Source organism: Culex pipiens, chromosome 3 (genome assembly GCF_016801865.2).
Source record: "Culex pipiens pallens isolate TS chromosome 3, TS_CPP_V2, whole genome shotgun sequence".
NCBI classification, from domain to species: Eukaryota; Metazoa; Arthropoda; class Insecta; order Diptera; family Culicidae; genus Culex; species Culex pipiens.
The window spans coordinates 163,202,577-163,218,235 of NC_068939.1; the positions used below are offsets into that span (position 1 = coordinate 163,202,577).

The 15,659-nt window shown below is 31.7% G+C and overlaps 1 protein-coding gene across 2 annotated transcripts in view; it reads left to right on the plus strand.

Moving 5' to 3' along the window:
- LOC120425210 (adenylate cyclase type 6) overlaps positions 1-13,535 on the plus strand; it is a 283,171-nt gene extending 269,636 nt beyond the window's left edge. For both annotated transcript variants that reach the window (XM_052711139.1, XM_052711138.1), the window contains 3 exons: positions 8,410-8,650; positions 8,714-9,065; positions 12,008-13,535. In XM_052711139.1, the coding sequence (XP_052567099.1) occupies positions 8,410-8,650; positions 8,714-9,065; positions 12,008-12,264 (850 nt within the window). In that variant the 3' untranslated portion in view covers positions 12,265-13,535. The remainder of the gene's footprint in view (positions 1-8,409; positions 8,651-8,713; positions 9,066-12,007) is intronic.
- Positions 13,536-15,659: the final 2,124 nt, after the last annotated feature.

Here is a 15,659-nt window from a genome sequence, read left to right on the forward strand (position 1 = left end):
AATAATTTTATGAAAAAAAAAAAAAAAAAAAATCTCTCTCACTCTACGTGTTGCCTATCCACCGGGCGTGATAAAAGCTTTCCCAGGTTAAAGCTTTTATATGTAGCACACTTTGCCCTCAATAGCTAGTGTGGTTTACACGTTGACAAGAACTTGTTGAAATTGGAATTTCAACAATTTGGTGCCAAAGGGACTTTTACCTAAAATTTGACTTCTGGTTTAATGGCGTACTCAAAATTCCGAAAAAAACATTTTTTTTTTCATATTAAAATTTCGTATCTTTTTTGTAATTTTGCAGGGTCATATTTTAGAGTGTAACAATGTTCTACAAGGTTGTAGAGCAGACAAATACAAACAAAAAAGGTTTGTTTACACATGAGTTATTGCGATTATATCAAATAAAAAGTTTTTTTTTCTCTTTGTTTCATTGTTTGTGTCTGTCGTGGGTGGCCTGAACAGCAATGTTCACTCTTAATTAAACCCCTACAAAGTTAGAAAAAACACAGAATTTTCAATTAAAAAAATTGTTCTAAATCAACCATTCTTCATTCAACTAACCAAAAAAACACAACTTTATTAGCGAAAAAAAATTATTTTCAAAACCTTTTTTAATATTTATTATCGAAGAAAAATACGTTTTTTTCGAAATTTTGAGTACGCCATCAAATCGGGCGAACAATTTTACATTAAGGTCTCTTTGACACCAAATGTCTTTCTCATCATCGTTTCAGGCTGCAAATTATTGAAAAAACACCTCTTTTTTCGCATGTTCAAATCTGGAAGGGGTCGTACCTCCCCTCTGTCACGAGGTATCAAAAAACGGAACTCGGATTCGTGATCAGGGACAACAGTTATCCCCAAGGACAAAGTTTCACGAAAATCGGAAAGGGGTCGGGGCAACTTTAACCGATTTCGTGTGAGTTGGTTCATAATGACCCAAATGCTCAAATTTTATAAAAATACCGTATTTTTTCGAAAATAAAAAAAACCGTATTTTACATTACGGGTTGTTACCCGATTTAATTTTGTAAGCATTTTCTTTGTTTTGTTTGTAAATACATTTTTTAAGCACAATATTTATTGAAAAAAAGAATAAAATTTTATAATTTGCAATATAAATCTGGGTATCAAACGAAGTAGAGTTTTGTTTGCATTTTTTTTTTTTGGTGAAATACTCATATTTTTACAAATCACTGTATTTTTTAAACACTACTTTTTATAACATGCTTTATGGATAACGTAGGAAGCGAAATTTTGCATGTATTTTGATTATATTTTTTTGTGGAATACAATATGATACAACATGGGTATCAAACGCATTAGAATGCATTTTCAATTTATTCAAGTTTTGTTTATGTAAAGTACTCAAATTTTCACTAATAATTTTTGTTTCAAAAATACAAAAAAATGCATACTATTGGAATTTTAAGCAAAACATTGTTGTTGTTGAGTTATTTTTAAATACTGAAATTTTCATTAAAAACTGCTTATTCTAAAATACTACAATTTTCATTATTCGCAAAACAATATGCATTTTCACTTAGCTACATTTTTTGTAAATTAATCAAATTGTCATAAAATACCATGTTTTTTGAAAAAAACTGATTTTGTTTTTATGAATATCAAACAAAACGGATTTTTTTATTCTTTTTCACCTTACTAGAGTTTTTTTTTTGCAATATACTGAAATTTTCACAAAAAAAACACTATGTTTTTCCAAAATATCGCATTTTTATTTAAAATTCACTGTTTATCAAACATAAGTTCAAGACGTTCTTTTTTAGGTTTTTAAACTAAATTTTTAATTTTTAGACCATGAAAAATAGCCGCAACACTTAAAATACTTAAATTAAGTTAATAAGCGTAAATAAACCAGGTTTCTACCACACTGAAAAAAATACACTATTTACAGTAATGAGCAATGTAATTAAGCTTGTATTTGTTAGCCCATACATCCAACTGAAATGCTGTCAGAGACAAACTTTTAGAAAATTGGACGAGCTTTCCGATAAAAATGTTTTCGGGACTGAAAAATCAAGTCTGTCGTATGAAAATTGCCAAAAACCACAAAAAAACTTATATTTTCAACATTTTTATTTTTAAAACCGCTTTATCTTCACAAGGATTAGACTTAAGACAGTGGTCAATATGAAGACTTTTATGGAAAATTGTCTGGGGAATCGATTCGATTTTTGAAAATTTTGACGTTTAGGCCACTTAAAAAAACAGTTTTAGTAAATGATTTTTGTGTCCTGCATTTTTCATGAGTCTTTTTATAACATTTTAGGCTATTTCCTCAAAAATTTTGAACGATAAAAAATCGATACATCACCATTAAATTTAACTATCAAACAAAAAAAAATTAAATCCCAATCTCATAGAAGGGGCGTGAATTTTTACGCCAGTGTTTGTTTTTAGAAAGCTCGTCCAATTTCCTACAAGTTTGTCTTTGATCACTTTTTTATAGAATGCCAAGGGTTTCTAGCAAGACCTCAGACTGGCAAGTAATTAATAATTACTTTGATTTTAGGCTGAAGATTTGGTAATTTATTAAGTACTTAGTAATCATGGGAATTAGGGTAATTTAAAGTTATTAATTGGTATTTTTTAAATAATTTAAGTTTTTTTTAAATTGTACTTCTGCAACGAATTTATATAATCTAATAAAACAGTATTTTTTTTATTTCAAATGAATTGTTGTTTATTTTATGAACGTGACTTTAACTTAGAGATGTCATTCGTCACTTTTTTTAATTAGAGTGTCACACAAGTACTAAAAATAATACAAAGATTGAAAAAATACTGGTTTTGTATGTAGAAGGCCTTATTCACCATAGTTCTCTCCTAAAACTTTCCTTAAATATAATTTTAACATGCTGTTTAGCGAAGCTGATTAACAACAAAATGCAACGCCAGTGAAAAATGTTTTGTAAATCCAAAATCTATTCATTTTTATAAAATAATTGTATAATCGTATGACTTTTTTTTGCAAGAATCACATTAGAATCGATTAATTTATCATGCTTTTCTTTCTTTCGGGCAGTTTAAATTATTCGAAGTTAATGTAGATCAAATATTTAAAACCAAAATGTAGTTTATTATCATTGATAAAAGCAAACCTATCAAGTGATAACCATTTAAAAATCAATCAAAATGAAAATAAGTTTCTTTTACATATTTTTTCATAATCTGAAGAAATTTGTAGTTTCGTAATATCTCTTTTTCAAGAGCTGAGATATTTAACTGAAAAAATTCCAAATATTTCTGAGACAAATGTTTCAATGTTAAAAATCAAACTCAGTGAAATTAGAATCGACTTATTTTCAGATGCATAAAATTAAATCCAATGAGCAATTCTCTACGAAATCGGTCTTTTTTCTTCAATTTTAATTTTTGTATTTTTTAATCCGACTGAAACTTTTTCGGTGCCTTCGGTATGCCCAAAGAAACCATTTTGCATCATTAGTTTGTCCATATAATTTTCCATACAAATTTCGCAGCTGTCCATACAAAAATGATGTATGAAAATTCAAAAATCTGTATCTTTTGAAGGAATTTTTTGATCGATTTGGTGTCTTCGGCAAAGTTGTAGGTATGGATACGGACTACACTGGAAAAAAATGATACACGGTAAAAAAAAAATGATGATTTTTTTTATTTAACTTTTTATCACTAAAATTTGATTTGCAAAAAAACCCTATTTTTAATTTTTTTTATTTTTTGATATGTTTTAGAGGACATAAAATGCCAACTTTTCAGAAATTTCCAGGTTGTGCAAAAAATCATTGACCGAGTTATGAATTTTTTAATCAATACTTATTTTTTCAAAAAATCGAAATATTGGTCGTCAAATTTTTGCAACTTCATTTTTCGATGTAAAATCAAATTTGCAATCAAAAAGTACTTTAGTAAAATTTTGATAAAGTGCACCGTTTTCAAGTTAAATCCATATTTAGGTGACTTTTTTGAAAATAGTCGCAGTTTTTCATTTTTTAAAGTTAGTGCACATGTTTGCACACTTTTGAAAAAAATATTTTTGAAAAGCTGAGAAAATTCTCTATATTTTGCTTCTTCGGACTTTGTTGATACGACTTTTAGTTGCTGAGATATTGCAATGCAAAGGTTTAAAAACAGGAAAATTGATGTTTTCCAAGTCTCACCCAAACAACCCACTATTTTTTAATGTCGATATCTCAGCAACTAATGGTCCGATTTTCGATAATAATATATGAAACATTTGTGAAATTTCCGATCTTTTCGAAAACATTATTTTAAAAATTTTCAAATCAAGACTAACATTTCAAAAGGTCGTAATATTGAATGTTTGGCCCTTTTGAAATGTTAGTCTTGATTTGAAAATTTTGAAAATAATGTTTTCGAAAAGATCGGAAAATTTCACAAATTTTTCATATATTAACATTGAAAATCGGACCATTAGTTGCTGAGATATCAACATTAAAAATTTGTGGGCTGTTTGGGTGAGACTTACAAAACATCAATTTTCCTGTTTTTAAAACTTTGCATTGCAATATCTCAGCAACTAAATGTCGTATCAACAAAGTCCGAAGAAGCAAAATATAGAGAATTTTCTCAGCTTTTCAAAAATATTTTTTTCAAAAGTGTGCAAACATGTGCACTAATTTAAAAAAAATAAAAACTGCGACTATTTTCAAAAAAGTCACCTAAATATGGATTTAACTTGAAAACGGTGCACTTTATCAAAATTTTACTAAAGTATCTTTTGATTGCAAATTTGATTTTACATCGAAAAATTAAGTTGAAAAAATTTTACGACCAATATTTCGATTTTTTGAAAAAATAAGTATTGATTAAAAAAATCATAACTCGGTCAATGATTTTTTGCACAACCTGGAAATTTCTGAAAAGTTGGCATTTTATGTCCTCTAAAACATATCAAAAAATAAAAAAAATTAAAAATAGCGTTTTTTTTTTTTTTTTAGTGATAAAAAGTTAAATAAAAAAATCACCAAATTTTTTTTTACCGTGTATCATTTTTTTCCAGTGTAGTCCGTATCCATACCTACAACTTTGCCGAAGACACCAAATCGATCAAAAAATTCCTTCAAAAGATACAGATTTTTGAATTTTCATACATCATTTTTGTATGGACAGCTGCGAAAAACAAACAAAATAATGTCAAAGCATTGCAATGCTTGGAAAACATTTGAAATCTTAACATTAATTTTTGCACAGTTTTTATGAAGCGCCACTTCAAATATTTTTCAATGTTTATGTTTGGCTTGAAAAATCAGGGAACCTTTTTCAAACAACTTCAATATTTTAATGGCATTCGACTTGCCATAATTTCCATTTAAAAAAAATTAGTAATATTTTTATACAATGAGAATAAAACATTACAGTTACAAGTTATTTTTGGGCGAAAAAAAATAAAGCCTGCAATTTATTTTAAAGCTACGCTTTCAATTTTTGCTTTTATGATAAACACGACTTCAAAAAACGTAAGTCAACTTTAACAATCTTCTTTTGCAACGGACTGATTGAAACGTGAAACATAATGGAATTTTGAATCAGACTCTTGTGAAATTTTCTGCTATTTTTAATAAAAATCATACGCGAAATTCACAAAATTCAGATCAGTACAAAAAAAAGCATAATTTAAGACTTTGAACAAAAAAAAAGTGTCTTTCCTGAGTGCTTTTATTTTATTTTATAAAGTTTTTTTTTAATGAGCTATTGAATGACCTATTTATAAATAATTTAGTTCAGAATCGTAGAAATAAATACTTAAATTTATTTGTTATTAAATTCAATATATTTTTTATCATAGTGAAAAGTAATTAAGAAATTTATGTAATTCATCATTTTGGACCAGTAATTTGAGTAATTAATTGGCAGACTGGCAAGTAATAAACGCTTCTGGAAACCCTCGTAGAATGCAACGGCTTCGAGATACAGTAATTTTTAAATTTCAAAGGAACAAAATTATTTAATTAATTTACACCATTCTCAAATGCAATTTATTTGTACAATTGGTTCCATTTACACAGAAATGGCTTATATATGCCTAGGATAATATGTCTAAAAAGTTTCATTGAAATCGGAGAGGGTTGGGTACAAAAGTACCAGAAAAATTGCTCATTTCAGCTTGACTGTTACTATGCAGAAGTTATTTTGGCTTCCTCTCCGAGGAATGCCATATAAAATCACTTGAAAATTTGCCAAAAATGTCACTGCAATTTTTTTAATACCTGGTTTTTGTTTTAAAAAATGGGTATTTAGTTTTTATTCACATCTATTTTGCTGAAACTTTAAGCTGTCCTAACAAATGGATATTCAACGGTCTTTTTCGGTCAAAACACGCTGATTAGCACCAGTGAATTGTGAAATTGAAGATTACGAGGAGGCCAAAATGGCGTGAAAAAGAGACACAACACCGTCACAGGGCTGCTGCTCCTCCCCCTAAACTTAAGGGGCCTTCGGGTACATTTGCGTGTCAAAAGAAAGCCAAACAGCCTTAATTACAGTTTTTCGCGCCATTTTGCGCCCCACCACCACGATTTTGCTGTTTTTCGTTCGTTCACTCGCAGTGGGAAAATGACACAATTAGGGGAAGGTGGGGCAAGACGACCATATGGGGCAAGAGTAACAATCGCTCGAAAGGCCGTAATTTTTACAATTTTGATTATTTCCAGTATGAGGAATTGTTGCTAGGAGGAGCGGTCGTGGCTGAATGGTTACGATTATAAGCGAATGGTTCTGGGTTCGATACCCATCTGCTCCCAACGAGAAACTCACTGAATTGGACTCATTGAATTTAGAATTAATGAAAAAACTTCAAGCTCACGGCGGGGTTCGATCCCCTGTCCTTAGGATTGGCAAGCAAAATGCTTTCCACTTAACCGTGGAGCATTGGTAGCTTGAGGAGGAATTAGACTGGTATAGTTGAATCCAAGAATCGGACAAAGAGTCAAATTGAATGCAAGTTGAACATCAGAACTCAAACAAGATTGCATGCAAGATTGCAAGCGCAGTTGAAATTGAATCTAAAATTACCTCGCTATAAATAGCCAAGGCGACTGACAGAATTCATCCAATAAGAGATGAGAAGAATTGAAAGCATTCCCATTGGAAATGAGAACACACGAAGAATTCGAACAACAATGCCAAAGGTCGTTACCACTCGCCTAGGGTGGCTCCTCAGACCATTCACCTTCCCAAAAACCGTCCAATTCCAAGCGAAACTTACTTGAGGATACCGTGGAGATTTTCCCTTAATACTCTTAAAAAAGTGGAGCATCAACACTTCCCGTCTTCCAATTCCCTTTCCTTGTCCCTGGTGCGCGGTGGAGATGGGAGCGGCCGGCAATGGACGGCTGCCATGGTGGTGAGAATCTGGTTCAGGTGGAATTGGTTCTATTCCCAATTATCGATTCCTAGGCAACTTGGGCTTAGACAATCATCACATCACATGGCGAAAATCCAGTCTGCAATCCGCTAAAATCATCGTCTCCTAGCGAAGCGAAGCGAAGCGAAGTATGAGGAATTGTTGCTAGCAATGCAATTAACTGATTCTACTACCACATATCCGCCAAAACGACGTACACGCCACGGGGCGTAAGATTTAATTAAGTTTTTCTCTAAACCTTTGTTTTCTTATAATATTTGGAAAGTACAAAATAAGGCTCAGGGTTCGTTTTAAGGCTCATTTTATCAAAATGCTATTTTTCCTAGATCAGTAGTGTCCCTACCAATGACTTGCACCTTTTATAAAGAATGATTTAACCATAGACTAATTATTTATTTATTAATTATTATTAGTCTATGATTTAACTTTTAGTTATTTTTGTTGAGAGTTTTAAAAAAATCTTGTTCAGGTGGGGCAAGTGTACCATATGGATTTTTAGTATGGAAAAAATACGAATTGCTGCAACAACATATTTTATTGTGAAAAAATACATAAAAATACTGATTATGAAAAATCCGACAGATTTTTTGACGTTTTTGATGGGTTATAAAGAGCATTTCCTTAGCTTGTTACACTTGCCCCACTTTCCCCTAGGTGGGAAACGTTAGATTTTGTGGAAAGGGAGACCCTTAGAGCGTGCAGGAATACCCATTTATTCCGACACCACACAGTCAATTAGCTGAGCAAAATGTCCCTGTTGCCGGCAGGGTGTTGGATGTTTTCCTTAATTTTGGTAATTTATTTTTGCCCTGCAGAATTATAGCTGATTTGATTAATTTTCGTTTGAAATTTACACCTTAATCATCGCAGGCGTAATTGAAAGCGATAATGACCGATTACATTAAATTGTGTTGCTCTGCTAATGTAACTTAATCATTGTAATTTAATGTAATTCACTGTTACCATTTATCAATTAAGGATTCTGAGTACCTGCTCCTATTTCACCCTTAACAATTACTCAGGTTCCTCACCACGGAACGCTTCCTGATCGACGTGGCCTTCCTGGTGGTGTTCGTCGTCGGCCAGATCATGCACAGCCAGCAGACGGAAATCACCCGCCGGCTGGACTTTATCTGGAAGCTGCAGGCGACCGAGGAGAAGGAGGACATGGAACACCTGCAGGCCTACAACCGGAAGCTGCTGGCGAACATCCTGCCGGTGCACGTGGCGGACCACTTTTTGCGCCGCGAGAAGAACATCGAGGTTTGATTAGAGGATCTCTTTTCCAGGCCAAGCTAGTGTTGATAATCAATCTTCGAATTTCAGGAAATCTACCACGAGCAGTGCGACAAGGTGTGCGTGATGTTTGCGTCGATTCCGAACTTTTCCGAGTTTTACATCGAACTGGAGGGCAACAACGAGGGCGTCGAGTGTCTGCGGTTGCTCAACGAAATCATCGTCGACTTTGACGATCTGCTCGCGCTGGACCGGTTCCGGCACGTGGAGAAGATCAAGACTACCGGCTCGACGTACATGGCTGCGTCGGGCTTAACGTTGGATAGCTGCGATACGGCCGAGTTTGGCCACGTGGTGGCGATGCTCGATTACGCGCTGGAGCTGTTCCAGAAGATTACGGACGTGAACGAGCACTCGTTCAACAACTTCCGGATGCGGATCGGTGAGTAAACAATGACAAAAATGACGAAAATGACAAAAATGAGACAAAAATGAGATAAAAATGATACAAAAATGAGACAAAAATGAGACAACAATAAGACAAAACTGAGACAAAAATGAGACAATATTGAGACAAAAATAAGACCAAATAAGACAAAAATGAGATAAAAATGAGATAAAAATGATATAAAAATTATATAAAAATGAGAAAAAATGAGAAAAAATAAGAAAAAATGAGACAAAAATGAAACAAAAATGAGACAAAAACGAGACAAAAAATAAGACAAAAATGAGACAAAAATGAGACAAAAACGTGACAACAATAAGACAAAACTGGGACAACAACGTGACAAAAATGAGACAGAAATGAGACAAAAATGAGACAGAAATGAGACAAAAATGAGACAACATTGAGACAAAAATGAGGTAAAACAAGACAAAAATGAGACGAAATAAGACAAAAAAATGAAACAGAAATGAGATAAAAATGAGACAAAAATGAGAAAAAATAAGACAAAAATTAGACAAAATGAGACAAAAATGGGACAAAAACGAGACAAAAAATAAGACAAAAATAAGACAAAAATGAGACAAAAATGAAACAAAAATGAGACAAAAATGAGACAACAATAAGACAAAAATGAGACAACAATGTGACAAAAGCGAGAAAAAATTAGACAAAAATGAGACAAAAATGAAACAAAAATGAGACAAAAATGAGACAAAAATAAGACAAAAATTAGAAAAAATGAGAAAAAATTAGACAAAAATGAGAAAAAAATGAGACAAAGATGGGACAAAAATAAGACAGAAATAAGACAAAAACAGGACAAAAAATAAATCAAAAATAAGACAAAATGAGACAAAAATGAGACAAAAATGAGACAAAAATGAGACAAAAAATAAGACAAAAATAAGACAAAAATGAGACAAAAACGAGACTACAATAAGACAAAACTGAGACAACAATGTGACAAAAATGAGACAGCATTGAGTACAAAAATGAGACAACATAAGACAAAACTGAGAAAACAATGTGACAAAAATGAGACAAAAAAAGACAAAAATGAGAAAAAATTACATAAAAATGAGACAAAAATGAGAAAAAATGAGAAAAAAACGACAAAAATGAGAAAAACGATCGGGCGTCGAAAATCGATCGTCCCAAATTTTTTGCGGATTTTTCGAATGAATATTTCTCGAGAAACGATTTGAGAACGAAGCATGATTTGGAGTCGGAGCCAAAAGCAAACCCTGTACATTTCTTTAGTAAGAAAGGCAAAAAATGAGACAAAAATGGGTCAAAAATAAGAGAAAAATAAGACAAAACGAGACAAATAATAAGACAAAAATGAAACAAAAATGAGACAAAATAAGACAAAAATGAGACAGAAATTAGATAAAAATGAGACAAAAATGAGAAAAAAATGAGAAAAAATGAGAAAAAATAAAACAAAAATGAGACAAAAATAAGATAAAATGGGACAAAAATAAGAGAAAAACGAGACAAAAAAAGACAAAAATGAGATAAAAATGATACAAAAACGAGACAAATACGAGACAATACTAAGACAAAAATGAGACAACAATGTGACAAAAATGAGACAAAACAAAAATTAGACAAAAATTAGACAAAAATGAGACAAAAATGAGACAAAAATGAGACAAAAAAAAGACAAAAACGAGACAAAAATGAGACAAAATTGGGCAAAAATTTACATAAGGCCGATGCAAATATTTAAAAAAGTTTTTGTCCCTCGGCCCTGGCCGAGGTCAAGGGGGGGGCAAAAAAATATAAAAATTTAAATAACAAGCCATAGTCTTCACATTTAAATGAAAAAAGTGTTTTAAAATGCATTTTACACTAGTTCAGTTGTTTTAAAATCATTAGTTTCCAAAAAAATCTAAGATCTGACAAAAACAAAAATTGTAACGAAAAAAAAGATTTTGCATCGAACATTTTCAAAAATTCTTAAGATTTTTTAATAAACCCAAACATGCTAAAAATGATTTTAAACGCAGAAGAATGGATTTTAATTTGATGTCAGCTGGTTACACTTGAATTTTCATTGAAATTTTGAAGTTTATTGTAAAAATAATTTTTTTGCCCCCTGATTTTTCGGGCCAATTTTGAAGGGGGGGGTGACAAAAACTTTTGAAAATATTTGTACCAGCCTAATTTACAAAAATTACAAAAAAAAAAATTACAAAAATTACAAAAATTACAAAAATTACAAAAATTACAAAAACTACAAAAATTACAAAAATTACAAAAATTACAAAAATTACAAAAATTACAAAAATTACAAAAATTACAAAAATTACAAAAATTACAAAAATTACAAAAATTACAAAAATTACAAAAATTACAAAAATTACAAAAATTACAAAAATTACAAAAATTACAAAAATTACAAAAATTACAAAAATTACAAATATTTCAAAAATTACAAAAAATACAAAAATTACAAAAATTACAAAAATTACAAAAATTACAAAAATTACAAAAAATACAAAAATTACAAAAATTACAAAAATTACAAAAATTACAAAAATTACAAAAATTACAAAAATTACAAAAATTACAAAAATTACAAAAATTACAAAAATTACAAAAATTACAAAAATTACAAAAATTACAAAAATTACAAAAATTACAAAAATTCAAAAAATTACAAAAATTACAAAAATTAAAAAAATTACAAAAATTACAAAAATTACAAAAATTACAAAAATTACAAAAATTACAAAAATTACAAAAATTACAAAAATTACAAAAATTACAAAAATTACAAAAATCACAAAAATTACAAAAATTACAAAAATTACAAAAATTACAAAAATGACTACAATTACATAAAATGTCATAAAATGAAATAAATTGACATAAAATTACATAAAATGACATAAAATAACATAAAATGACAAAAATCCTCTCCACAGGCATCAACATCGGCCCGGTGGTCGCAGGGGTGATCGGCACGCGCAAGCCCCAGTACGACATCTGGGGCAACGCCGTCAACGTGGCCTCCCGGATGGACTCGACCGGCGTGATGGACCACGTCCAGGTGACGGAGGACGTGTACGAGATCGTCAAGGATCGCGCCTACAACCTGACCTGCCGGGGGACGATCAACGTGAAGGGGAAGGGCACCATGGTCACGTACCTGATGCCGGGCATCGCCAAGGAGCAGAACTAAGGAGGTCGTGAGTATTTTTGTTTTGATTTTTTTAACTTAACTTTGAATTTAGTTAGCCTGCGACTTACTTTTTTTAACCACGAACAATTCCTACGAAATCGAAAGTATTCTCAGACATATCACGAGTGTGTTGATTTTTATATGGTAGCTAATGTAGTAGAAATGTGTACAATTGTAGCATTCGAAACAGTGAGTGACAAAATAGTCCGTAAATATTGGTAAAATGATAAAATGTTAGTGAGCTAATTAAAACAAAAAAAAAGTCAATGACTTTAATGAATTCGTTCTAGCACGTGACAATATGCTTCGAAAATTTAAAAGTTGCAATTGATGAGCAGGATTTCCAACGATGACTTTGTATTTGCTTTTCGTGTGTATGAATTTATTTCAAATATTTTTTGATACTTAACATTATTTCAACAAATTACATCTAAGGCACTGTCTCGAATGAACCTAGCATCAATAAAGCACTAACCTTAATGTTTAAGACCCAAGGTCCAATCCCAACAAAATGACTGATTTAGTCTTTTATAGAAATCTGCTAGCTTTAACCCCATCCAAACGCATCGTAGCAACCTTTGTGTTTAATATAAAAAGATCACCAAAAAATCACTCAGAAAATATCACAAATCAAAATTTAGTCTTAGCAGGCTATGACCTAACCTAAACATGAAGGCCATCAAAACAACAAACAAACAAACAAAAACGTCAAAAAACCATGAGGCTGTCAATTATGATAAAGCATTCGGCAAATTTTCCACAAAAAAAAGAACAAACCATAAAAAAAGCAGCCAGCTCTGCAAGATTATAATCAAAACGAGATAAACGAAAAAGTTTCACCCCAGTTCATCTGCCCTTGACGTTTCGAGCTGTTTGTTTTTATCCCCGAGAGATGGCCCCACTAAATGAAGAGGCGAATCATGTTGGCAGTCTCGATTTGCCGGTGTGGAACGAAAGTTATCTTTAACTCTAAATGCTCAAGCAACGTGCTGGATGGGAAACTTTATCAAACACTTTGAAAACGAATCCAAAGGATTTGAAACTAATCAAAAGCATAACCCTTGCAAAATGAGAAATAACGATTCACAGCAGGCTGGGAGACCAAAAATGATAAAGATTGATGAGAGAGAGAGAGAGAAAAACGAAAGAGGAAAGTTTAATAACTGTTGGGAATTGTGTTTAGATGGAATTTAAAAAAGAGAAAAAATAACAAAGAAAGGCATCAGAGCCAAAGAGAATCAAATTGCTACAAGTAATTATAATGCTATATATATTTAACACCGTTGATGGATGATACATTCTTCGTGGAGGAATGAGACAGGACAGCAAAAAAAAACGAAAGCTATTTAAATAAAACTACAATGAAGACACAAACAGTACAAAAAATTGGGACCGATTTATTGATATCACAATCCCTTGCGTATTTATTCTACTGTTTCTAAGATGTTGCTTAACTTGGGGTGGGGTCATTCTCTATGACCAAAGAAGCCATGCTGCGTCATTGTTTCACCCATATAAGACTCCATATAATTTTGGCAGCTGTCCATACAAAAATGGTACGTAAATGTTCTGAAAGCTGTAACTTTGGGACGAATTTTCTGATCGATTTGGAGTCTTCGGCAAAGAGCGTTTGGTACGGTATGTCCACGCATCCTTCCTCCCCTGTAGATTCTGTGAAATGTGATCCGTTCTCAGAATCCTCTCTGCGGTAAACACAACGTAGTAGGGCTAGCCGCTTTAATTTTTGCAATGCATTTTCGGGTGTTCTCGGATGTACTGCAATTATTAATAATGACAAGAAAAGTGCTTGGGGCGTAATCTAATCACAAGACTTTCCAGCATGCTTTCATCGGACTGGCTGCGTTGGTGTTAGATTAGATTAGATTAGATTAGATATGGAGTCTTCGGCAAAGTTGTATTGATGAGGAAAAAAGTATGGTCGTTAAGGGGACCTGGAGTCGGAGTCGAAGTCGTCAAAACTCGAACAACTGGAGTCGGAGTCGGAGTCAGAGCCGAAAAGTTCTGATAACCCGGAGTCGGAGTTGGAGTTATCTAAAATTCAACAACAACAAAATGTTTGTATTGTTATAATGCACTTCTTATATTTTTAATTGTAAAATTTTCCTTAATAAAAAAAATAATGTGTCACGTCTAAAATATTTGAATAATGGGCAAAAAATGACAGATTTTTTCAAAATATCGAAATATTGGTCGCAAAAATTTTTCAACTTCATTTTTCGATGTGAAATTGAGTTTACAATCAAAAAGTAAGTTAGTTAAATTTTGATAAAGTGCACCGTTTGCAAGTTATATCCATTTTTAAGTAACTTTTTTCAAAAAAGTCACAGTTATTCATTTCTTAAAATCAGGGCTGCGGAGTCGGGTCATATTTCAAGCGACTCCGACTCCGGCTTTCTGAGATAAGCTAACTCCGACTCCGACTCCTACCTATCAATTCTAGCCGACTCCGACTCCGACACCAGCTTTCAAAAAATGGTTGGCTCCGACTCCGACTCCACATATTCTTAAATGTTTCAAAAGTTAGTTAACTATCATTTCGACAACATTGATAAATAGGAATATTTAAAAACTCTCTAAATGAGAAAAACGGAAAAAAAAGTTTCCAGTTTTATAAGTTTTATAGGTTATTGAAACAGAAAACAAACAATATCTCCAGTTTTGAAGGCATTTTCAGAAGAACCGGTAAGTCAATTTGGATTTATTTACTTATCCTCAAATTTTCATTAAATGCATTAAAAATAAAAGCTTACATATTAAATTATGATTTTTTGAATGATCATCCAAAGAAATAATCGATTTAACATATAAATTTAATTTGCTCTCTTTTAGGCTGACATTCATAAGAAGCCCAGTGACTATCAAAGTCACCTAGTTTTTTTTAAATAACAATTTAAGCGAAACTATTTTCTAAACTTCCATTAATTTTTTAACAAAAAATGGTCGCGCCTCCATCAAAATATATGAAAAAACCTTAAAATTGAATAAAAAACAAAAATCCACCGGCAAAATATTTTCTAGGTCACGGCTATTTCAAAAGGATCTCTAAGCTACATTTCCAAGAAGAAATTTTTAGATACCGTAAACCGGGGTGACTTTGATAGGATTTCAATTTGTTTTTAGAATATTTTCCAACAGGTAAGGTTTTTCTCAAGATTATTATTTTTAAAACATGTACTGGGGTAGACCACACAAGGTCCATGCACTATTTCGGAAAAAAGTTTTTTAAATAATGTATAGAAAAATAATTACGTTAAAAATTCTGTATTTTAATTCCGGGGTGTCATAGATTTTCTTGTTAAAATCATATTTAAGATGTTAAAACTTTATTTGTACGTTAAATTTACCATCACTAAAGTAGCTGATATAGTTTTTAA